This window comes from Propithecus coquereli, unplaced genomic scaffold (assembly GCF_000956105.1).
Source record: "Propithecus coquereli isolate 6110/MARCELLA unplaced genomic scaffold, Pcoq_1.0 Scaffold88, whole genome shotgun sequence".
Taxonomy (NCBI): Eukaryota; Metazoa; Chordata; class Mammalia; order Primates; family Indriidae; genus Propithecus; species Propithecus coquereli.
Window position 1 is genome coordinate 6314873 of NW_012155062.1, and position 26409 is coordinate 6341281.

The window sequence follows — 26409 nt, forward strand, 5'->3', positions numbered from 1 at the left end:
GGTGGGGGCGGTGCGGGGGGCGGTGGCGGCGGCATGCAGCCGGGTAGCGCCGCCGTGACCTCGGGCGCCTACCGGGGAGACCCGTCCTCTGTCAAGATGGTCCAGAGCGACTTCATGCAGGGGGCCATGGCCGCCAGTAACGGCGGCCATATGCTGAGCCACGCGCACCAGTGGGTCACGGCCCTGCCCCACGCCGCCGCCGCTGCCGCCGCCGCCGCTGCCGCCGCCGTGGAGGCGAGCTCGCCGTGGTCGGGCAGCGCCGTGGGCATGGCCGGCAGCCCCCAGCAGCCGCCGCAGCCGCCGCCGCCACCCCCGCAGGGCCCCGACGTGAAGGGCGGCGCCGGGCGCGACGACCTGCACGCGGGCACAGCGCTGCACCACCGCGGGCCGCCGCACCTCGGACCTCCACCGCCACCCCCGCACCAGGGCCACCCCGGGGGCTGGGGGGCGGCCGCCGCAGCAGCCGCCGCCGCTGCCGCCGCCGCCGCCGCCGCGCACCTCCCGTCCATGGCCGGGGGCCAGCAGCCCCCGCCGCAGAGTCTGCTCTACTCCCAGCCCGGGGGCTTCACGGTGAACGGCATGCTGAGCGCGCCCCCAGGGCCCGGCAGCGGCGGTGGCGGCGCGGGCGGCGGCGCTCAGAGCCTGGTGCACCCAGGGCTGGTGCGCGGGGACACGCCCGAGCTGGCCGAACACCACCACCACCACCACCACCACGCGCATCCGCACCCGCCGCACCCGCACCATGCGCAGGGACCCCCGCACCACGGCGGCAGCGGCGGCGCGGGGCCTGGACTCAACAGCCACGATCCGCACTCAGACGAGGACACGCCGACGTCGGACGACCTGGAGCAATTCGCCAAGCAGTTCAAGCAGAGGCGCATCAAGCTGGGCTTCACGCAGGCCGACGTGGGGCTGGCTCTGGGCACGCTGTACGGCAACGTGTTCTCGCAGACCACCATCTGCCGCTTCGAGGCCCTGCAGCTGAGCTTCAAGAACATGTGCAAGCTCAAGCCGCTTCTGAACAAGTGGCTGGAGGAGGCGGACTCGAGCACCGGCAGCCCCACGAGCATCGACAAGATCGCGGCGCAGGGCCGCAAGCGCAAGAAGCGGACCTCTATCGAGGTGAGCGTCAAGGGCGCGCTCGAGAGCCACTTCCTCAAGTGCCCCAAGCCCTCTGCGCAGGAGATCACCAACCTGGCCGACAGCCTGCAGCTCGAGAAGGAGGTGGTGCGGGTCTGGTTCTGCAACCGGCGCCAGAAGGAGAAGCGCATGACGCCGCCCGGGATCCAACAGCAGACGCCCGACGACGTCTACTCGCAGGTGGGCACCGTGAGCGCCGACACGCCGCCGCCGCACCACGGGCTGCAGACTAGCGTGCAGTGAAGGCAAGGGCGCAGCGCGAAGAGGGCCGCCCCGCCGCCGCCGCCGCCGCCGCCGCCTCCGCAGCGGCCGTCAGCACCGCCGCCGCCCCCGCCGCCGCCGCCGCCGCGCCGACCCTGCACCTGGGCCTCACCGGCCCGAGCCCAGGCCCTGCCGCCGCCCTCCCCTCCGCCCAAAAACAGGCATGCCCGCCCTTGGAGGAAAAAAAACCAGGGAGAGACAGACCAAGGAGACATTTTTTGAAGTCCAAGGAAGGAGGGACCAAAAAAATTAAAAAGCATAATAAATACCCAGACTGTTTCATATACATATACAACAAACAAAACCGGAAGAGAAAAAGGGGGCGATCATGAGATCTCGTTTATACCATGGTGGTGTTTCGTTTTTTGTTTTTGTTTTTAAAAAAGGGTGAAGATGCCTAACGCACCAAAACTGCACTCGTGAGATTTTTCCCACCCTGAGATGACCTACATGGCAGTGGTGGACAGCACCTGCCTCGTCCTCTCCTCTTAAAAAAAAAAAAAGAGTCCCCCTTCCTTTCACTTTCTCCCTCCAGAAGGGCTGCCTAAACAGATCCACGGAAACTTTCTTTCCTGGGAGCGACCTGAAAGAAAGCAGAGGCACCGCGTTTCATCAGGGAATGGCTCAGTGCTCCGGGACCCTGTTTTTCTTGGCCATATTCAAGTCATTTGGGAACAAACAAATCAACTATGAAATGGGAAGGAGGAGGGGAAAAATCTCCAGGAAAATAAAATATTCGCAGCTTCTGAAATTAACAGACTGAATAGCAAAGCCAAAAGTATCCTCAAAGTAACCTTGGAAATAAAAACATCGCAAAAGAGCAGAGGGATGGGCGAGGGAGAGGGGGACGTCCACCGAGGAGTGGCGAGAGGCCCCTGCCAAGTCGGGTCGCGCGGGCGGGCGGACTGGGCGCGGAGCGAGGGCCCAGCCTGCGAGGCCGCCAAGCGAGGCCCGGCCGCCAACCCAGGCTTTAACGGCTGCCACTCCGGGTGGACCATGCCTAAAAATTCCACCGCTAATATTTTTTTTATTAATATTTTTTATTTTTTATTTCTGGACTGACTCAGATAAAGGAATTTAGAAAGACTGAGCACCAGCCGCTGCACTTCTCTGGACTTCTCTCCTCAATCCGTTGCCAACTTTGATTGAATGGGTGCTGTGGATGTGATTATATAATACTGCCATTTCCAAGCAGTGTTTTTGGTAGGTTTTAATAAACAGACTTTTCAAAAGACGGCAATATAGAATTGTTAGATCCGTTGTTGATCTAAAAATATTTGCTTTATATTTTCATTAAATGACTTCTTTTAATATTTTATTCAGAATACTTATGAACTGCTGCAAAACGGTAATTTATTTTTCCCCAGATCTTGTATTACGTGTTTTTTTCAGACGAGCACAAATCAAAATGAAATGAAAATATGGACAGTTGTTAGGTAATAAGGGTATCTTTTGATGTGATCATTTGATTGTAATTTAATTTGAGTAGTGATTCCGTAAGAGCTGATCGAGAAAATAAATTTGTTAGAATGAAATAGTCTGTGTCTGATGCATAAACACTGTGTGGGAAGAAAAGAGTTCTTTAGGAAATATTTTTTTACTAATGAAAATCCTTAAATAATAGCATTGAGGAAGTAGAGCCTGCTCCACTTAAGGTATATTTGGAAATCTAGAATAAAAGATAGGCATTTCTGAAACAGCTAGTATTTTAACATAGTAATCACTTCTTGTTAATCCATAAATTTCACAGTATTTTTCTCTCCCTTAATTTTAGTGGGTATCTTTAGTGTTTTTAGGTGAGATTATCTAGATACTAGCCCTTTTCTTGAAGATACCTGTGTTCTTTATTGGAAGATTGAACTACATCACCAGTAAAAATGTGCCAACTGGTTATTAATGGTTAATATAGCCCCTCCCCCAAGTTCAGCCTCTCTTTTTCTTCTCATTCCCCCAGCATATTCCTGTCTCTTTTCTCTTTTTCCGAAGACTAATAGTTGTTAAGAATAGCTTATAAGTCTATAAAATATTTTGATATGAATTACTTCCACTAATAACTATATATAATTAAATTTAAATTATTAAGTTTTTTTGTTGTTTTTTGTTTTTTCCTATAATGACAAAATATAATTCTAAAATCCTGATTATGATCCACACTGCATCCATCTGTGCAACTACCAGCTCAGACTTAAGGTTCTACATTTCTGTGTTTTTGTCTTTCCCCCAGTATCATTCGATATCTTCTTTACTAGTGCTGGGAGTTTTAGCTTTTTAGATCATTTTTTAGATAAATCCTGAATAGTGGTCACATTTATCAAGTTAATGTTTCAATATTTACAATGTGGGAAAATGAAAGTGTAATGCCTCAGGTTGTGTATACTAAAGATGATAAAGGCTCTGCTTAGTGGAGTCCCTACGTATTGTACTTTTTAAAAAAAGTATTTAGGGGTGATAAAGCAATGACTCTATAGACAAATTTCCCCGGATCTCACTTAGCTGTCACTCACTTTTTTCCTTCTGTCCTCTTCACTCCCTCTCCCTGTGATATCAATACAGGGGTTAAAAAACCCGGAAAACTGTGAGAGCAACAAGGAACAGTTATTTCTCCCAGACAGGCCCTGTGTCACTTTCATAAATCAAGCCCAGCCAGATGGCCGCGTACTGGGTTGCATTATTTTAAACACCAAATTGTACTAAAAATCACAATCATTTTGATTTGTGAAATCTGAAAAAGGCCATATTTATTAAAGAGAGAGAAGAAAAAAATGAAGACAAGAAATCACAATTTACTTTTCTTTGCCTCCTTGTTTTCTATTTCTCTTGCTATTGTAATGGCTCTACCCAGTGAATTTACAACCTGAAGTGGGGTGGGGGTGAAGTTCATTGTTTTTTGAGGGTCTAAGGGGCAAGCGAAGAAGTCCTCATTGGAAAGCTGAGGATTGAGCAGGTTGTTTTTAAGTGGTGGATACTACTGGCACGTGAGATGGAATCCTGTTCTTTCTACAGGAATGGTGGTGGTTGATTAGACAAGGAATGGGGTCTATTTAAAATTTTAGGAGGTATCTACTTACTTGATTTAGCTGACAACAAAAAAGCTAACATTAGATTTCATACTGTTTTCTATTAAAAAACTAACTTTGCTGATTACTTTGGAAGAAGCCCTGATTTAGCAGAGTAACTTTTAATAAGAGAAGCTGGGAAAGCAAGCCCATCTTGTTTCATTATTTTGCATTTTATAAAGTGAGCTAAGGCTTGCACTCCATTTTTTTTGATCAACCCTTTGAATGTATTTATGAAATGAAATTCATGGTTGAAAAACAAAAGAGAGCAGACATAACTGAGAGGTTTTGTGCTAAGGCTTATATTGTTACACATGTAAATAATGAAAATATTGTTATATATCACCAGATCTTTTTAATGAATTTGGTCATTGTGTTCCTTTGCAGCGCAAGTGTCTTGTGCTCCGTAAAGTGCCCATTTGTTTCCTCCATTTCAATCCCCTCCTCCCCTTCCAACCCAAAGGAAAGTGACAAAGTTCTGTTCCATCAGCCTGGCTAATCCCAAGCTAGGCCCATTTGCAGTTTACAGTCTCCCATGACTCTTAATCAGTTGTCCAAGCCTGGGTCTCCTCATTCATCCAACCATCTTCCCCTGGCAAGTCTGTGCCATAAATCATTCAAGGTGTATTTAAAATAGTCACTTCGCTGTTGTTGCTCTGCCTTTTTTTTTTTTTTTTTTTTGTGCTTAGCCAAGAACTACTTCTTTGTTCCAAAATAGAACTGTTCATTATTGATCTTAGAGATTCCCTCTGCTTCCCTGTAGCCTCCAGTGTTTGCTCATTACCATGCTCATAATCTGTTTTGTATGAATGATTTTCAACATTCAGAGAATAATTGGTTCTAATATTAAATGCAGTATATACTATTGATAGTTTTATCGATAAGTGTAATATTTTAAATAATTTTAACAATTAAATTTGTTTTTTAATTATATATTTGTAAAGTATTTATCCTGTTGGAAGCAACAATATATTGTTGTATTTATTCGTTTATTTTTGTAATAAATGATCAACCTCGTCAAGCTAAATCAAAAATGACACTTCTATATATTTATAAAAAATGCACTTTAAGAGATGGGCATATTTGCACCAATTTGTATGTAAATAGAGTAAGATACATCAATAACTTGTAGCTTTCAGAACTAAATTGAAGGAAGAAACAGTCTCTCCACATGGAGTTTAGTTTGCTCAAGTTCCAGGGTAATTAATCAACTATAAAATGGATGCAACAAGTATTGGCACTGGATGCAGACTTGAAATTAATTATTTAGGAGGTGGACCTGTTTTTTTGTTTTTAAGGCAGAAAGATAGAAATTAGAGAAATCTCTTTTTTTCTGTGAAATGCACATGGCTGGCTGCACCTATTAGAACAGATGCTGTGTTTCAGTGATAAAAACTAATACCTGACTATGCTCATGCATCTATGTTGGGGAATGAAGTTGGAAGTTTGAGGTTCTCAGTGACCCAAAAGCAAGGTGATGTTAAAAAAAAAAATTGTGCTAGGTTAAAAAAAATAGATCCCTTTAAAATAACTTACTGGAGAAAACCCTTTCTCCTAGTCCTGCTACTGACAGTATAAGCTATCAGTACAGGTGGTCTTGTTGTTCTTAAGAGTGATGCAATTAAGAAGTGTGGGGCCACCCCACCTCTCCTGCTCTCTAAGTTCTGTAGGTCATTTGGTCATCTTAGTTCCTCAGGGCTGCTGGTCTGAGGGCCCGAAGGTCACCCATGTGACTTCCAGGTTTCGGGAACCCCACTGTAGGCTTGATCTTGATTTCAGTAAGGAAATCAGAGGGCTCTGCGTTTGCATCCTGAACTTTCCAGCCTAGGGAAGGAAATAGTGCGCAGGCTAGAAGAGCTGGGGGTGGGGGCAGCGGAGATAGCAAGAGGGGTACTTGTGTAATCAGATTCTTTGATTTTGTTAGCCTGGCTCATGGCCTATTAATTAGATTACTCTCTCTTTCATTCTTGATTTCACATCCGTGTTTGTTCCTGTATCCTAAAATGTGGGCGCGAGCTTGGCGAGCAGGAACCTATGATGTCACTGCCGGCCAGCGCGGCCGCCTGGCCTTCTGGCGGGCTGTGGGCTGCGTTCTTGATGAGTCCAGTCTTCCTCAAGGAAGAGCCGGCTCTGGAAGTGACCTCAGAGGGGTCTGGGAAGAAGGCAACAGGCATTATTGTCGTGGCGGCACGATGCATGAGCTAGTGTGTGAGTGTGAGTGTGTGTGCGCGCGTGTGTGTGTGCGCGTGCCGTGAGCCAGTGGGTGCGTATGAGGGGAGGAGATGCAGAAATTCGCGGTCTGGACTCAGAAGCCCTCGGGATGCAGGCGATTTGGTCAGGTATAGGGCCTGCCTCTGGCAAAAACCTGGGGTCAGAAGAGGCACTGGGGAGGAGGACCCAGCGCAGCCAGGCACCAAAAACCCGTTTCCCTCCGGGAGGGAGGGCAGGACTGGGCGCGGAGGTCGGACGGTGGCGGTCGCTGTGGGGCGGCCCGGTCCTTGGTCGACCCGGCTCGGCCGGGCGGCCCAACTGTGGCAGCTGCTGCGGGTCCCACAAGTTGTTTTCCTCGTGGCGACCATTCAGCAAAATGCACGATCCTTTCTCAAAGATTTAAATTTCGCGGATGAATTACCATACACCGGTTGCTTAGCAACTAAATTCAAGCAGGGCTAAGAATATGCAAGCTTTTTGTATTCTCATTAATAAAAATGCCACTCTGACACAGCAACCCGACTTTGGATCACTGCAACTTCTGTAAAAGCCGTAGGAGAATACAAACCGATCCTGCCTTTCAATTACAGATCAAAATGGCTTGAAACGCGATGTTTTGTTCATCTATCTTCCTAAAAGCGATGTAAAAAATAACGGCTTTCAAGAGCAGTAGTAAATTCTTCTTCTTTTTTTTTAATGGAGTTGTCTATTGGGGTTACTGATAATTGTCAACTGAAACCTTTTGAAATACAGGTTGAAATATCCCTTTTCATCAACATTTCTACTTTTCCCCTCAGTCCCCATCCCCCACCCTCTGATCCTCTTCTCCTTCCTCAGCCTAAAAATAACAATAATAATAATAATTATTATTATTCTAGAAATACTCAGGCCTTAGGAGCCCTAGACACTAAAGGGCAGTTAGCAGAGTAATCAACAAGCCCGGTGGCTGGAGAAAGCCCAAGGAATAGAGGCGAGAGAGAGAAAGGGAAACTTCTGAAAGTTTCCTTGGAAGGTTGGAAGAGTTTTTGAAGGCTGGAGTCGCTCAGGTCCCAGAGGTTCTGGCGATGACTTTCTGGAAGGCCTGTGGGAAGTAAGATAGAAATGCCTGTGGATCTCTGCTCTACGTTTGCGGATTTTCCGGCCTGAGCTCCAGCATCCCATCGGGGGATTCAATCGCTGCCTCCCTCTCTGCAGACCGTGGAGTTGTGAGGAGCTGAGTTCAGGGCCTGGCTGACCCGGGCTCTCTCTGTCCGAAATCCACTTCCCTGCTGCCCGGAGCCCTGGAGCTGAAGACGCAGTAAAGACCGAGCTGGACCCGTGACATCCTGGATCTTCAAAGCCTGTGGCCCAGCCCAGAGCCCAGAGCCTGCAAATTCAGTGTGGGGCGCACTCTGCATCTCCTCCCGCAGGATGCCGCGTGGGGAGGGAGATGTGCTGGCTCAGAAAGCGGTTCCAACCCACGACCTTTTGCTGCAGTCCGAATGTACGGGGGTCAGGGGTCAGAGCAGAAGGGCCTCGTACGCAAGCGGGTCGCATTGTCTGGGAGTGCGCTGACGTCCGGGCCGCTGGGACTGAGGAGCGGGGGCAGGGCAGGAGGCGGCCGGAGGCTTTGTGAAAATTTGGGGCGGCTGGGCCCTGCTCACCGCACTGGGCGGTCGAGTTCTTGGGTAGCCCCGGGAGCTGGGCCCAAGCCTCCGCTTTCCGGAGTGGGAAACTCGAGCGCCCCACCGACTCCGGGGTAGGCTGCCTGGGACCGGCCCTGTCCCCACCCGAGGACTGCGGGCCGGGCCTGCGGAGCGATAGTACGACGGCGGCGGTGTGCAGGCGCCCGCGGCAAGGCAAGGCACCGATGCCAACTGGCGGGTCTGTGCCAGTCCACGCGCCACTGAGATCGCACCCCCGCTTCGTTTCTGAAGCTGCGAACCGAAGCTTTAGAAAGATCGAGGGGGAAATGAAACTCCCAGATTGATCCGGATAACATTCCCAGGGAGCGGACACCCCCGCCCTTCCCCTACCCCTGCACTTTGGCAAACTTGAGAACTTTAGGGGTACTGCCACCGAAAGTCAGCCTGGACACTTAAAGATAACGAATCCCACAACTGATTCAGTTTAACCCGATTTCTGTCTAGTGATACAAAAAAACAGTGTAACTCAAATAAACCTCAAGTGGAAATATTTGCTGTATTACGACATGCTCAGAGGCATTAGGGTTCTTTTTTTTTTTCAGTAAAACATACATAATAAACAGAAAGCCATTTATTTACAAATACAAACGGCCTAGACAAGCCACATTCCATGTATGTAACTCATTAATGGAATTTGTTTCTTTTCCTCCCTTTGGAAACAAATTTTAGCTTTTAAAAATTGCCATGTCTTGGGAAGGGGAAGGAAAGTGGTTAGTTAACCTGTTCCTTAGTCTGTAGGCTTGCTAAACAGTATAAAATAACCTTTTAAAATATACAGATAGGTTTTTTGTTTTTTTCACTCTTCAGAAACGAAGTTTGTTGGATATAGTTGGTGTCACCAGAGTTGCCTAGTGGAAATGGACTGGTAATATCACCTTAGGTGGTGTGTGTATGTGTGTGTGTGTATGTGTGTGTAAGCACATGCACATGTGAACAAAACCAAAATTTAAATACTTTGAGCTGGCTGGGAATATACCACAACTGTATCTGTAAAACATACTCAGTTGGTGGCACAGTTTTAGAAAAGTCTGTGGAAATGTAGCTACTGGCCTGCCTCCTTCCTTAAAGAAGTTATACATAGGTAGAGTGCTAGGTGATGGCTTTCTCATCGCCAGTATGGCCAAGATCACTTACCTTACCTGGAGAACCTGAGTCCGGTCTTTTTTAATTCAGAAAGTTTTTTGTAAGTGAATCCCCTTCCCCTATAAGTTGGGAAAGGGGTTTTGTTTGAGGGAGAGTTGTTCAGAGAAAGGCAGAACCAATTGTGAGTTTTCCGTGTGACCCAGTGAGTAGCAGAACACACCTGAGATATGTCTGGGCTTTGTAAGTTCCCAATACTCAACATGGTTACAAAGAACAAAAAGAATGGTCACCACAGCCCATGTTTCACAGTTGTAATGACAAAATAATGAGACGGACACTGAGAAGGAAGTAAAAACATTTTTTTTTAATAATTAAGAAAAAGGACAGGAGGTGTTCTAATGAAGAGCTTCCTGGAAGATCACACGTTCGTTCTGTCCTCTCGGACTGCCTCTCTGCAACAGGCAAGCCCATTTAGTCAGCTGGAACATTGCACACTGAAATAGAATAGACATTCATTTCAAAGAGCTCTTCTTGCACCAGGGCTGGAATAAAAGGCGTCAAAACCTACCACCCTTGCTCTACCCAGGTTCGGACAGGGCAACTTGGAGGTGTGAGTAGCGGCAGACAGGTTGGTTCCAATCTGCACTCCAAAGGGTCTCAGAATGAGGGAATCTATTTTTCATTTATGTTTCCAAGGTTGAAAACTCTCCAGCACAGTTAAAAAAAAATTAAATAGGTCTAATAAGAAAGTATAGAATCATCCAGAAACTAACAAAAGGGAAATAACTGTCTTTATAGCTTGGTCTTGAGACTCTTTAGGTTACAATAGTGAAAAAGCCATCAGGGAACAAAATAACATCTACAAACTATTTTTAATTAAAATTTTGGGAGGAGAAATTTTTCAAATTTCAAAATTGCTCAGGCAAGCCTACTGATTGATTTTATTTAGTACGCCTTGAACATTTCTGCCAAACAGGGCTTTAAAAATGTTTCAGCCCTGAAAGAAGGTCTTTACTCTTCCAAGAACTATTTAATAGTTGTCCTGGATGTTTTTAACAAGAGAAGGATTTTAAGCAAGTAGCCTTGAGTCCCACACAGTCGGGGGGAATGGAAGTGGTGGATACTCAAGGCACTAAGCGATCTGCACCTGAAACCGGCTTTCTGCTTTTCAGTGAGGAGGGGCCGGCTGAGGTCAGCTGTATTTACATATGTACCTGATCCCACAGGTTTTCCTCTGTTTATCAAAGAGGAAGGCCTGCAGGTGAGGAGATGGAAGTGAGGGGGGACAGAAAGACCAAAGGAGAGATCAGTTACCTCTCCCCTTTGTTCCTCTGCCTTGAACTGGGGTTTCAAGGAGGGGAATAAAAGCCCCCAAGGAATGAGGGTTCCACCTCCATTTGCATCATCCTGACACCCCCACCAGAAAACCAAGTGCTGGCCGATTTAGGGCAAAATGGTAACTTGAGGAATCCCTGTGTGAGTGTGTTACATAACATAACAAAACCCTCTCTGGAGAGCGTTGCACACACTTGATTTTCTCGAAATGACTATGTGCAGGTGGAAAGCCCTAGAAATGAGGAATGAAGACAAGTTAAATAGGTAGACCACGGGGAAATGTGTAGCCATATATGATAGGGTGCATGTAAGTTTGTGTGCATGTAAACAGTCATACTTCCACTTTCTGTGTGCCAGGGCATCCTTCAGAGACCCTGCCTAAAGCTGTACCTTGGCTAACTAAAGAGGAATCACACTTTTTAATGGAGGTATGGGGGGGTGGCAATCGTGTCCAAGAATACTGGGACCTCATTGCCCTGTGGCCAGTAGGAACCAGGTTAGTTCACAACTGTGTCATCCTCAACCAGCACTTTTTGTCAGAATCCTCAAATCCTTAGTGGGAGAGCAGGTTACCCCCTCCCCCGTGTGCCCTGCCTGGTTCCCCCCAGTCACCCCTGCGGTGGCAAGAGATCTACTCCTTCACCAGTAGCAGGATTGCATCGCTGCTGCAGCCCGAGGTCACATTCAGAAAGCCCATTCTTCCGGGGCAGCTTGGCCCCAAACGCCCTGCAAACCGTGTTTATCTGCCCCAGGCACGAAGGGAAGATTGTAACCAAAGCACAAGTATTCTGCAGGAGGGGATCTGGAGCAGGACAGTTGATCCTGGGCAGCTCCCCTGCACCAGGCTCTCTCCGCCGGGGCCGGTGGGGAGGGAGCGAACCGGGGGCCCTGGGAGGAGGAGCTGCCGAAGGCGCGCACACTGACGGAGCTATAACAAAGGCTTCCTGCAAAACTAGTACCAAGGATCTTTAAAGGATTACACACCTTGCAGGCGTGTCCCCAGCTCCCGAGACATGGAGCCCGCTGATTGTTCCCCCGGGCTCCGCAGACATGCCCCTAGAGTCAATGGTGCGGGGCTGGCTGCCCCGCTCTCAGCCCAGGCCCCTGCGCCCCCACAGGTCCCTGCGGGCATGGGCGAGTGGCTGCGCCTGGGCCCGCAGAGCCTCCTCTAAAGCTGTTCCCTGGGCAGCTCCGGAGGCGGTGGCCTTGTTGGGCAACATGCCTCGCCCTTGGTTGGCCCGGGAAGGTCGTGGGTTACAGTCTGGCCTGACGATGCAGGCCCTGAAGCCTCTCTGCCGGGTGAGAGGAAGAGTGAGAAGCCGGAGATCCGGGGGTTAGCCGGGTGTCTCAGTCACCCGGGCCTTTGCAAGGAAAGGATGCCCGCATGACACACTGCTGGGCACTCACAGAGACTAGTTGGGCATTTCCCCACGGCTAAGCCTGAGCACTCGGCACCCGCTGAGGCTCCCCAGGCCCGGATCCTCCTCCACGCCCCTGCCCCCAGCACCGCCGCCGCAGAAGCCTGGCCGTGACCCTGCGGCCCCCGCGCAGCCACGACCTCCAGCCCAGCCGCTGGGTAGGAACTGATGGACAGTGATTGGCGACCCAGCACCGGGAGACAGGGAAGAGTTGAAATTAATGCAGGAGAGTGAAGGAGTGGGCAGAAATCTCCCTAAAGACCCATAACTTCACCCCAGCGCCCCCACTGGGTTCTGAAAACTCTTGGGTGCAGCTCCCACGTGACTCCGAGTTGGTGGGAGAGGCATGGCTCCAGAAACTCGAGGGCCCAGGAGTGGGGCTCAGCGCAGAACAGACGGAAAGTGAGAAGTCCAGGGCCGGGTTCAGGGCTAGAGCAGGTGCAAGAATCCATCAAGCAGAGAAGTCCCTCCTCCAGTGACAAAGTGGGTGGTGAGAATGCAACTTTGAGAGAGGGGTTAGATGTGGGCCTAAAATATGGTCAGTGACTGTTCCTCTACTTCACAGTGTCCCGGTTCTTTAATTCAACCCAGGGGAAATCCAGAGGATCACAGCAGACCTCTGGCTTCCAGCTGCTGGCACCCACCGGCCAAACCTCCCAGTCCCCAGAGCTACCCAGAGCCAAGGTCAGCCAAAGCTGGTTCAAGCCCTCAGGCCTGACCTTCAGACACCTTCCCATCTCCCCCCTCACCCACCAGCCTGGGGTGGGCTAGGGCTCCCAGCTCACAAAAGGCCGCTACCTTGGGGCCTGCTCTGAAATTCCAGCCAGCCAGTCTGGATTGGCAGAGGGAGCAGGAGGCAATAGGTGATACAGTCCCCTACCCCTGCTACAAACAAATCCAAATGAGATGCATTTTGGCTGATCAGTCCACTGGATTTTATGCAGCTTAATGTGTCTATGTCTTGTCAACTCTTCTAGTTGGAAAAAATAGCAGAAAAAAAATTTTTAAAGATTGTGTGTGGGGAGGGTTCCAACTACAATTTCATGCAGGGAGATGGGGTGAGGTTGGGGACAGGGAACGGTTTACTGACAGGAACAACATTGTATAAACCCTCCTAAAATGCAACCTTAAGTCACAAAGAAAAAAAGGAAAAGAGGTAGAGGTGTTACGGTTGCTGACAAGAGACCCTGATGAAATTAGGTGGATTCAGGCCAGGAAAAGTTTAAAGCTATGACATTTCTTTTTAAGAAACAAACTCATTTGTATTTACTTGGGTACAGGGAACAGGTCAACCTCTTTCTCCAGCTCACCTGACACTGAAATAATGTGTAGGCCCACCTAGGGGGATGTCCAGGGGCACTAGGAAGGGATAGGTTTTCTGACACAATGGAGGCCCTCCCTATACAATGTTTGTTCTCTTCTTTATATGTCAATTTTCGAACAGCTTGTAAGTTGAGGAAAACTGCCTCCAGCTCTCACCAGATTCTCCCACCAGGTGTCCTGACAAAGCAGGTCCTCTCAGACCTGAGTTATATAGGCCTCCTATATAAGTAAGGGGAGAAGGTGCCAGGTTTGGGGGCCAAATAGCTTCCGGTGTTCTGCCCTAGTCCTGCTTGTGCAGTTTCTCCAGGCATTCTGGGAGAGCTCTGGTCTTTCAGAACAGAGCCCTGGAACTCCTGCAGGACAGCTGAATGAGATCACTGGGACAATAAACCTAGGGCCAGCTCCACCCTCCATCCTTTCCCCTCTTCACAGGTATTTATTGTCTCAGGCTTGTCTGCAGAGGACCCATGGAAGGGGAACAACTGATTTTCTTTGTCCTGTTCCCAAGCCCTGCCACACACTCCCCATCCCCCGGCTTAGTGGTAGGCAGGGCCTAAACTGGAGTTGTTTACTGGGAGTCCTTGTGGGGAGTTTCCATGGGTCCTTGTCCCCACCTCTTGTCCCCTCTTTCATGGGGTCCTAAGGTCAGGAGGGAATTTGTTCTCAGGGAGCGTATGGGTTCTCTGAGTTCTCACGGTGCTTCTGGGTGCTTAGGAACAGAAGAGAATTTGTTGTTGACACATGGAGCTCTCCTATTTAGATCCACCTCTGGGGACAGCTGCCCACCGAGCTGTACTGGCTCCACTCTCAGGACTCAGGGGCACACAAAGTTGCCAACAGCATCGGCCAGGCCAAAGAGGTTTGTCCCTAGGAAGCCACTGAAGGGAGAATGCCTCAGGCCCATTTCATTCAAGTGAAGGTTTTGGACCCTTCAAATGTGGGAGGTAATCCCATGCCATCATGTTACCTGTGGAGCATTCCTTCCCTGCTGTATTTCTTGGCAGGCTGAGGTGTGAGATGCCCCACTGCAGGGCAATTAACTCTGACAAAATAGAAATGGGGAGGGGGTTTCGTGCTTCACATCAAGAGAAGAGGCCACCCAGTGCTCAGAAAGTATCAAAACTTTTAGACTGCTTAGCAGAGGAGCGTGCTTGTCACAAGCAGCTCAGGTTTCTGCCGTGCAGCCTGGGCATTTCCACACCGGCCTGGTAAATACATCAGAACAAGATGCAGTGCTGCCACCATGGGCTTCCTTCCAGGAGGTGAGGTGATGGGGAGATGGCAGGAGCAAGAGACTTGAAGTTCATTGCCTCAAACACTCCCAGTGTCCTGAAAGGCCAGTATGAAGGGCTGAACTATAGGACAACGAGCAGAAGTGACCTACATGAAGATAAAGTGCCGGCTCTTCCAAGCGTCCTGTTGCTTAGCCTGCTTCTTCAGGGTGACCGAAGAGCCCCTGCTAACTGCTCCCTGCTGTCTTCTTGCTGTGGACACCAACAGCAGTTTATTCCCTCCCTGCCTCCATGCCTCCTCTCCGCATCCCAAACTGAGCATGGACTTCCATTTGGGATAAGAAAGGGTGTCAATAGAGGCAAGGAGGGGTGGCAAATCATCTTCAGTAATACATAAACCCCTCCACACAGCAGCCTTTCAACCAACAGACTATTCTCAGTAAACTTTTCTTTTCAGTCACTCAGCTTGTGACATGTTAAAGCCATTTCAACCCACGAATAAAAAGAAAATTTAAAACGTAGACCAAGTTCCTTATTTCTCCTTTGCCCTCTGGGTTCACCAGCCTTAACTTCCTCACCCCCCCACCCCCAGCCATCCTGGTAGCCATTACCCCATCTGAAGAGTAAAACACTTGTTCCTAAAAATCGTCCAGAGTTTTCTACGTTACCAGAGTAACTAGAGAGAGAACGAACCCCACTCCATCCCAATTCTGCATCCAAACCAAGTACAATATATTGTAACCACCATCATTAATTACACTTTGCATAACTCAACAGAGCCAGAAAGGAAGACTCCATTATTTACCAGCAGTAGCAATAAACTTTCCTGAAAGAAGTATGTTCAACACTGACCATGGATACCTACTGGCAAACTCTTTGAAAATATAATCTCCAGTCTTTTTACCTCCTATTTTGGGGGAGGAGTGCTGTAAAAATCTCAGGTAGCAGAATTTTAAAAGAGCTTGATTACCTTGATCGGGTTTGGAGTCCTCAACTCCAGTCATTAGCAATAAAGTCATTAATAGTCATAATTGGTATTTAATTGCTTGATCTGATTGGTGCTTTATTCCCGACTCGATTTAGTTTCGTGGAGAAGTACAGGTGGTCCAGAATCGGTAAAGGGAAGCCAGCCATTTGCAGGCAACTTTTCAAGCAGAAGGGAAAGTACTTTTGTTATATTTGCAGACATGTGTCTCACACATTTTTTTTCCCTGCTTTTGGTAAACTATCTAAGAATAAACATTACAGATCTGGGTTTTAATTTCTCCAGATGGGATCATAAAGTACCTAGGAGGGGTGTATGTGTGTGTATAGGCACACACACACACTATAGAATTGAGGACACATGGCTGCTGTTCACACTGAAAGGCGAAAAGAAACTCAGTGCGAAAGCAGAAAGGACTGAACCGCTAGTGGAATCGAGTATCTGGGCAAGTTCACTTTATTCCTTCGCAGGAAGAGGGTCAGCAGCGGCAAGCGAAAGTTTCCCCGGGTCTCTGAAGACGGAGGCGGCGAGGCTGGGCAGACCTTCCCACGCGCGGGCCTCCTGGGTTTTGGGGCTTTCGAGACCTTTCTTCCCTCATCGCCCCACCACCACATACACACTTCTGTGCTCCGGAGACTTGGTTTCAACCCGGCTCCCCGCTTCAAAATCCTACGGGAGAATTTCCTCTGCAAGGGTGCGCTGCGCCCGCTGGCTTCGCCCTCCCACTCCTCCACCCTGCGCCTCCTGTCCGCTCCCCTGCGCTCTGGACTCACCCGGCGCGGTCCTTCCACTCCACACACAGACAGGAAACCGGCCTCATTCGGGACATTTGAAACCACATTTTATCAACACCATCAACGACCAGAGCGCACACTTAGAGCTCTGAGCTTCCGAGCCCGCTTCTTGCAGAAAACCGGGCATGGGGGAAGGGCTGTAAGGGCGAGCAATCCTGCCTCCAACTGCGATTTCAGCTTTCTTATGGAAATGAACGCGACGGCCCGCTCGCCGGGAGCCCAGTTCCCCGGCCCCCCTTCTGCCAACCCTTTCCTCCCGCTACCCCCCGCCCTCCCCACCCCCGGGTCCTCGCGGTGGCGGTGCCAGTGGGGACGCGCTCGCTCTGCGCCCCGGCCGCGGCGCGCGCAGAAACCGGGCCGGTGGGCTCCCCTCCGCCCGGCCGGCCCGCGCTCCGTATTAAATATTCATGGAGATCGCTACTTTCTTAAAGGCAAACCTACCGCGCGGGAAAGTTCACAGCCAAGGGGAGGCACAAAGGAAGGTCTCCGCTCCTGCTTGCTCTCGAGATTGAGGAGACGCATCCCATCTCTTTGGCTGTGCGCGCTCAGACTGACATTAAGGAGAGAACCAGGGGATGGGATCGCCTATCGTCAAGTCACTTAATTTTGGGAGGGGGTGGAAGAAGAGGTGAACTTGGTGGTGGAGAGAAAAAAGCTCACCCCCTAATCACTGGTTAAATAGTTATTTTAAAATTAGCTGTTGCATCTGACGCCCTAGGGTCCCCAAGGGCTTTTTAAAAAGGGAGGCGGTTTAACTTCACTTGGGCTCCCCTGGCCCTGGGGGCGAGAAAGTTTGCCCTGTGTTGCTGGAAACACACGCACGCAGTACGCTTAGGAAACCCTACACTGAACACCGCTTTAATCGGAGGGGTTCAAACGGCAGCAACAGAACCTGCACCTGCCCCACTCTCTTAAAAAGATAGCACAGGGCTCTTGAGAGCTGGGGCGGTAAACCAGGGCGGAGAAAGGGCTGTCGCTTGCGCATTATCGAGGCTCGCGTCTGCGCCCCAGTTCTCTCCTCGGCACGTCCGGGATCCCTTTCCTCCCGCTCCCTGAGGCCGCGGACCGGCCGCCGGGCTTCTCTCCGGGAGCGCCACCGGGTCCAGTCGCGGGCAGAAGTGGGACAAGGGAGGGAAAGGTGCAAGTTCTCGGCCGGCGGTGCGGAGCCCCTCCTGCGAGCGCGTCCCCGCCCGGAGCCCAGCTGGGCCGTGACCGGGCCACGCGTGGTGCCAGGCGACGCCCGCGCCCTGTGCCGGGCCCCGCGCGCGCACTCTCACACACTCACACCCCAGGGCTCTTTTTGTTCCGGGCCAGGAGCACTTTCACAAGTGGTTAGAAAGTCTTGAGCGCCATCTAACGGGAGCAGCAAAAAGTTGACGCTGGGTGGAGGTTAGGACCGACCGGACGCCCAGGCTGAGCGTGGAGGGTCCTCTCCCCTTCTCTCCCCGCACTCTGGGCCTTGACACCCCGCTCCCCACTGCCACCACCAAACACACACACCTTCGGGAACTCTGGAGCTTCCAGAAGCCCACCTTCCCAGGGCCCGGGGGCAGCCCTGGCCTGCCCGCCCAGGGACCCTCCCCTGCGCCCCTGCCTTCGCATTCCTCAGGCTCTCAGGAGTGGAAGGATCCTTTCGCACCTGTCTTGATAAGGCCCTACTGTCCTTCAAGTTCTCTTTTTCCTTGTGGTCAGTAATGGAAAGTCCCAAGAAGCCCAGGGCAGGTGCACCTGTTTTCCGAAAGGAACAACCACGCAGTGAAGGGGTCTGCAGCCGGGGGAGCTCCCAGAGGAAGGAGAGGGAGGTGAAAGAAGATAAAGGCGACTAAGCTGTGCGCAGGGAGATTAGTCCAGCAGTGGCCCCAGGAGAACTGAAACCTCTGTGTCTCCTGGGAGGGAGGCGTTGTGTCCTGAAGAGCTGTCCTGGGAACTGGGGGCTGCTGTTTGGAGCAGCCTGACGAGTGGTGAGGCCCAGGAGGGACTCTGAGAGGAGCACCGAAGCCAGGCACAGGGCGGGGGCGAGGGGGACTCACCCACGCGGGAGGTGGGCTGGAGCTTGAGGAGGCCCCGGCCCCCCTCCCCTCAGGGCTCCGGGCGCGGTGAGGACTAGTGGTCATGGGAGGTCGGGGGACCTTGGTGGAGTTTGGGAAGGTGGCAGAAGGACTAGTGTCCCTGACCAGCTGTGCAACTAGGAGAAGGGAGGGAGGTGCCAGTCAGACCCAAACGCCCCCTCCTCAGACCCCACAGCTGCCATCTGCCCTGGGGTTAAACAGTGTGGGGGACCTACCTCTATGCATGGAGGTGGGCCCTGCTGAGGCACCCGGAGGAGGCTGGGCGGGGGCAGATTTTGGAAGAAGGCATGGATCTCACCAGTCCCAGTCCAGAGCTGTTACAGGGCTGAGGCCTTCCGCCTGCCTTCCTGTGTTCATGCAAAGGAGATTAGAATACCTGTTTTCCTCCTAGAACATGTTGTCAGATGTACAAAACATTTTTTTAAATTGTGAAATATACATAACAATTTACCATTTTATAACCCTTTTTAAGTGTATAGTTCAGCGGCAATAAGTACATTTACGTTGCTGTGCAACCTTTACCAACATCCATCGCCAGAGGTTTTTCATCTTGCAAATCTGAAACTCTGTGACCGTTAATTATTTCCCATTTCCCACTCCACCCAGCCCCTGGCAACAACCATTCTCTACCTTCTGCCTCTATGAATCTGACTACCCTAGGTAGCTCATGTTAGTGGAATCATACAATATTCATCCTTTTGTGACTGATTTATTTCACTTAACATAACGTCTTCAAGGTTCATCCATGTTATAGCATGTATCGAATGTCCTTACTTTTTAAGGCTGAATATTTCATTGTATGTACATACCACATTTTGTTTACCCATTCATCTGTGTGGCCACTTCGGTTACTTCCAGCTTTTGGCATTTGTGAATAATGCTGTTGTGAACATAGGCATCATATATTTCTTCAAATTCTTGCTTTCAATTCTTTTGGGTAAATACCCAGAAGTGGAATTGCTGGATCATATGGTAATTCTATTTTTAATTTTTGGAAGAACATCCATACTGTTCTCCCCAGTAGCTGCACCATTTTACATTCCCATCAGCAACGCACAGGAGTTTCAATTTCTCCACATCCTCACCAACACTTGTTATTTTCTATTTTTTTAATAATAGCCGCCCTAATTGATGTGAAGTGATATCTCATTGTGGTTTTAAAACATTTTTAAAAGTGCAAATAGCCAAACACAATGAAATAATACTAGGCAAATTAGCCACAGGTTTTAGCAAAGTGGAAATATCCCAATAATTATTTTAAATTTTAAATCTCTGACCTTTTTTTAGATTTATTTTTAAGAGACAGCCTCACTCTGTCTCCCAGGCTGGACTGCATGTCATGCAGCTCACTGCAACCTTGAACTCTTGAGCTCAAAAGATCCTCCAGCCTCAGCCTCTGGAATAGTTAAGACTACATTCATGGGCCATCACGCCCAGATAATTTTTTTTTAATTTTATGTAGAGATGAGGTTTTGCTATGTTGCCCAGACTGGTAAATCTCTGCCTTTTAACTTTTGAATCCACTTCCAGAAACAGGAAGAAGCGAAATGACTAAGATAGAGGGATATACAAAACTAACACTATTTGATGATCATGTTTTGGCCCCTCACTTTAATCAGAAGCTGGGAAATCAAGGGACTATATTATTAGTGAGCCCTACTCCTTTCTTTGTTTCTAGAAGGAGACCAGAGATTCACTCTATCAAGTATAGAGGACAGCAAAAAAAAAAAAAAAAAAGTACTGCCTTCTTCCTGATTCTCTGATGCATTCATATTGAAATTGAAAGAGATGCTAGTGCCCCAGACATTGGCTGTGTGGGTGACTGATGGAAACTTTGAAGTCCTTTTTTCCAGAAAAGGGCTGAGAAATAGCGATTCTGCAAGCGGGAAGGCTGTCATTCTATGCCCCAAATTCCCTGGTTTTGGAGCTATCTCAGGTACAAAGCGTGCCTCTACCTCCTTACACGGCTGTATTTGTCATGACCTCATGCCAGCCTCATTTAGTATTTATGTGTAGTGTATCTACAAAATGCTCTACGATCCTCCCTCCCCCGTTTTTTTATATTGGTCATGCCTAGGGAGACAGGTTAGTGTTTCTATTTCCCACTTTTTAAGTGCAAGTATCCAGAGTGGGCACAAAGTAGTAAACGTAAATGAGTGTGGAGACAGGGTCGTGGTCCAGGCTGCCGGCCCGAGCTTTGGCGCGGCCCATTGAACCACACTGTTTCTTTCATCTGACAGGATGGTTGCCACAGGGCAGAGATGAGAGAAACCAGAGCAGCAAACCTTGGCAGAGACCTCGACCTCCCTTCTGCCACCAAGCCAACTTTGCCACTTAGTGAACTGCTAAAGCTCTGTGGTGTTTTTGCTCTTCAGGGTTCAGAGGGCACGAAGGAAAGGGGCAGGGTGTTGCACAGGTAGCTCCCAGCACCTCTGCCTGGCCCTGCTTTACCTTCTGTGCCCACTCCCCAGGGAGAGGGACGCACTGCACAGCAGGAGCTCCATAACTTAAGACAAAAGAAAAAATCATGTCTGTGGTGCACACACACGCACACACATGATCATTTACTCTCCCCTCGTTAAAGCTACTTCCACAAGAAAGAGAAGAGTGCAGAAGGGTTATGTTCTGGGGGCGCTGGGACCAGAGACCTCTCAGCATTCTGAAAGGGCTTCGTCGTGCTTGGATCCAAGCCATTTGTTTCTAGAGAGAATCGTGTTGGGTAGGAGCTTGCTTTTTCCATTTGCAATGGCTTATTGAGTATAAGCATCTCTCTTCTCTCTGTTTACTGAGTGGTTAGCTCTCCCTCCAACTGACCCTGCCAGGGGAGATAGCAAAGTGTATCCTTAACACACAGTTACCCTGCAAAATGTCCTTCCCATAAACCCAGAGACCGCAGACAGGACTCTGTGGTTCATTTTGGTGCCTTGTTTTTATAGTCTGCAGTGAGGATTTCCACCCGTATTTATATGGCTCCTTTCTTGTCACCGTGCAGAGAGCGCGGAATCTGGCTGAGAGGGAGGCAAGAGAGTGATGAGCCTTCTGCATGTGGCCTCGCTGGGAGGCCACAGCCTCCGGGCCTAATTGCTGTCACAGAATCTTTTCCAAGTTGTACAATGAAATTTCCCACAGAAGACTGTCCTTCCTGTCCTTGTGGGACAGGACAAAGTTGAAAAAGGACAAGGCTTCTTCACCCACCTGGATGTAGGCAGTTAAAAAATCTGGGAACTCATAAGCAGTAAAGATTACTGCTGGTTGCCTGGCTGAATTGGCTGATTTCTAGCAGGTCAGCTTGGTATAAAGACCCAGCCTTAATCAGCCAGATTCCAAAGGTCAGAGTGGAAACAAAGTCACATAATTTACAGAAATTTCAGAGGCTGAATTCAATTGTAGGATTTGGTCTGCAAATAAGGATGAATTATTTCTAACTAAGTGGATTCTTCTTCTTCCCTGCCAATTTCTTTCCTATAATATAGGGAAAGCCTAAGATATATCATGGATATTTGTTATATAAATACTGTCTACCTGCACATACTGTAGCATAGGCTGTAAAGAAATAATTAAATCGAACTATTTTCAACCTCTTGCATATTCTCAATGGAAGCTTGGTACTTTTATTCTACATTATGCTTTTATGATAAGCTGCACTCTTACTATTCTACACTTAGAACTATTGTGTGACTGTTATATTTATTATATAAATCTGCTATTATTTTGCACTCAGTAGAATACAAGCCTGAGGCACATCCTATGTATAGGACTTGGCATCTTGCCTAAGGGTTAGGATTATTTAATCCGCCAGTTCCCTTAACCTTACCATCTCTTGATAAACACAAACCACTCCAGTGGAATTACTGAGTGGGAGGGTTCTGGGTCTGGGGCAAAGATAGGCTGGATTCTTTGGTCTCAAGATTCACTGCACTATATCCCGTGATTTGTGTGGGTGTATTACACACAACATGCACATACAACGCACAGCATACAACACACATAACACACACAGCACACAAATACAACACTCACACAGCACACACGCAACATACACAATACACATATACAATTGTAAGAGTGCAGCCTTATCACATAGGACACACACAACACGCAGCACACAACACACACAGCACAATCACACAACACACAGCACATACATTCAACACAAGCACGTAGCACACAACATATAACACACAGCATACACACGCAACACACTCAATGCACTACATACACACACAGCACACAACACACTCAAAACACACATAATACACAATACACACATAGCACACAACACACACAACATATGCACATGATATACACAATATACACAGCACACAACACGCACACACACACGTAAATATAGAGAGAGGAGAGAGGGAAGGAGTGAGAAGAGGAGCCTGTGTCTTAGGTCACGTCTGGGCTCTGACCACATCCTTCTCTGGGTGTCCAGGGGACCAGCCCTGGCGGGAACATGAGCTGACACTGGGTGAGATGTCTGCCCAGCCCCGCCAGTCTTCCAAGGTAACGTGCGGCTATCATAGGTTAGAGCACATGAAAGTGGCAAGAAAGCTCACTATTTTATGTTATACTTAATTTCCTACTTGTTCTCTCCTTATGTTTTTTCCAATATTTTTGAAAAAAAAATTACCTATCTCAGCTAAACCAAGAGAAATCACCAGAAGCAAGTTTTTTCCACATTTGGGCCAGAAAGTGTAAAGGTAGCTGGCTGCATAGTCCTCTGGCAAGCAGAACAGAGTAGGCAATTGTGAAGTGAGGGGACCCTGAGGGACAGAGGACCCTGAGGGACAGAGCACCACTGTACCTGTCTCCTTCCACGCTGTGTGGCCTCCTCCTCTCACTGCGGCCTCTCCCTCTGTTTCACTAGCAGAGCTCCTGTCCCCTGGCTCTGCTTGTTCCACTCATTCCTACCGAGAGGTGTAGGGGAGATGCCCAGGTCACAGAAACCAAGTCACAGGACAAGCACGATGTATCTTCCCAGAGCATCCACTTACTACATGATTCTTTGGGGAACAAGTCAAGAAACTTAACTGAGAATTTCAAACTACACATTTATATTAAAACAATCACAAAGCTATTATACAACTGAATAGAAAATCATCATACAATTTAAAAACAAAAGCCAACACTTCACATGCATTTTGTGACTGTAGAGGGTGGTTTGGGGCCAATACCTGCCCCTTCCTCTTGTCCAGGCACATACAGTATCTTCTGACATGGGTGAAATTTCTATGGAAAATTTTGGGACTGCTACCCTATAGCTTATCCCTCTCCTTTATGTGGTTCAGATTTAAGTTTCAGGACATTACATTTTCAGATTCATCCTCTCCCCATCCGCCTCCGTCCCCCACCACAGAGACAGATTTGGGGCCACCTGTTCACTCCAGAGCCAGGAGGATGGGAAGATTTCTTGTGCCAGATTCTCCTTCATTCACGTAGTCTACAACAATGCCTTCTCCAGCGTTCCAGGAGGAGAACACCCTCCCTTGGCTTCACTTGCAGGTTCTGTGCTTGGAGAGAGTGCAGTCTTTACAAAGATTAGCTCAGTTGGGACCAGCTGGAGTGGAGACCACGAGACTTCTAGGGGAGCAGCCTAGCGGGCCCTGACATTTGCATTTCCTGCCTGGTCCTAGGCCTGCCCTGTGCCCAGCCAAGCTGCCATGGAGATAAGTGGCTGCATTTGTAAGTGTTGCTGGTGACTGCTTCCCTGTAAGCAAAAGTCCACTCTCATTTCTTCAGACCGTGCCATCAAATCCCTTCTAACTTGGCTTGTTAGCCACCCCAAGGAGTGGGTGCCGGCATGCATAAAGGAGAGAAAAACCCCTCCACTCTGCTGTCCTCTTTCCTCCCAAAGGTCAGGGTGTGTTTTGCTGCTCTCTGTTCCATGGCCATCACTATGTCCCCCCAGCAGTGCCTGGGACCACCCTGTCACCTCTTATCTGGGCCAAGGGCTTGGGACAGGGTTCATCTATTCTGGGCAGGGGAGGGTTGGGAATAAAGGGCTATTCTACTAGATAAACCAGTACAAGGCTGCCCTCCATCCTGAGACAGAGACTGGAATTACATTCAATTTACCACTCAAATGCTCTAAAGAGTCCATGAGGCAAAGACAGTGTATCAAAAACAACTTATTACATTAATAGGGTGGAAATATTATTTCTTACAGACTTTGACTTTTAGAGGATAAAGGACATCTAGCTTGTTTCACATACAATCTTCTTTTATTCATATTTAAATCTTTTTGTCATATAAGATCGTTTCATAAAAGTTCAATGTGCCCTCTCTCTCCCTGTCCCTGTCACTCTCTCCTCTCTCTCTCCACACACACACACACACACACACACACACACACACACACACACAAACACATTTTTTCCAAATTGGCTTTTCAGTGGTTGTCCTGATTTTCTTTAGACATAGCCCTTAGGTATGTCCATAAAAACCAATAAATTTACCTTAATTCAGTAAAATAATCTTCATTAAAGCTTTAAGCTTGATCATTTGTCGGGAGGGTTCAAACGGAGGATCCCACATGATTCACGGGCATTGCTGCCTCTGTGTCACTTGAGCTGGTGCCACATGAACACATCCTAAGGAAGTGAGAGCGGTCCCTTGGCCTGGGATCGGTGGGACAGCTCTTACACATATCATTGTTCCCTCCCTCCCACTGCATCTCTCAGTTGCTCTTCTTTTCTTCTGCCTTTGAAAATGGGAGAAGAAAGAGAAGTAAAATCCATACTTAAAAGGAAAATAATGAAGCAAGTAAAACAAGTCAATGTTTTGTTTGCTGCTTAGTTGGCAAAATTATCAACTCACTGAAAGCTTATTAGGGCAGATAAAATCTACCGCTAAGGAAGGGGTTTCTAAAAAATATGCAGAGTGCTTCAAAGGAAAAGGTTGTTTGAGTTTAAAATTTCAGGTATCGGCCTTATTAAATCAGCTTTCTGATTGGAAAGTCTCTCTGGTTGGAAAGAAAACCCGGATGTTTTTACTTACCCTCTGTTTTCCTTCAGCCTCACTTAGTCTCTCCGTAGAGTGGATTTTGGAACTAAATGTTGTTGATTTTGACTTTTAAGATCCCAAACACTGATGGATGGAGTAATCCTATGAATTTCATGGTCTTCATCAGACACCATGTGACTAAAACACTTGAAATCTGAATTCAGAAACAAATTCACATTCTAAGTGCGTTGGGAGTTGTGTGCACCTTCCCACATGATTCTTTTCTCCTCTCTTTGAATTTAAACTTAACTTTCTTTCTTTCGAGAAGAACCAAGAAGAAATAACACAGAACCAAGTGGAAGCCTTGCAAAGAGTATTAGGGGAAAATTGAATTCCAGAACAACAGGTGAAAACGACAGGTACTAGTAAGAAGAATACTGAATATCAGAAAATAATAGCCATCTAAATGCAATTCTGTACCTAGATGGGTCCTAGGGGGAAAGTCATGCCCACAGTGGTTTGCAAGACAAGCTCCTGGCAGAGAGAGGAGATGACCAACATGGCTTTCTTGTAGAAAGTGGATCTTTCCTGTGGAGAGTTGCAGGGATTACCTCTAAATGGATTAAAGGGAAGTACTGCAGGAAAGGAGCCTGCATTTTCTGATCTGTGTTCAGTGAGAGGCCCAGCCCAAGTGCCCAGGGCCATTAGAGGGGCGGAGCTGCCCTGGTGCGTGTGTAGCACCAGCAACACGGCCTCACAGGGAGCAGCACCCCTCCCACAGGCCTTGGCCTCGGGGTTTTCTGAAACAGTTTTAAGACCCTGGATTAGCTTTGGGCAATAGAAGATGCACAGTGACAGTTTTGGTTTTG

The 26409-nt window shown here is 48.6% G+C and overlaps 1 protein-coding gene across 1 annotated transcript in view; it reads left to right on the forward strand.

Annotated features, from left to right (window-relative positions):
* POU3F3 (POU class 3 homeobox 3) overlaps positions 1 to 2936 on the forward strand; it is a gene marked incomplete at its 5' end in the record, with an annotated part of 3207 nt that extends 271 nt beyond the window's left edge. The window contains one exon of the mRNA XM_012664277.1: positions 1 to 2936. This exon is cut by the window's left edge and continues 1 nt beyond it. Coding sequence (XP_012519731.1) covers positions 1 to 1383 — 1383 coding nt within the window.
* Positions 2937 to 26409: the final 23473 nt, after the last annotated feature.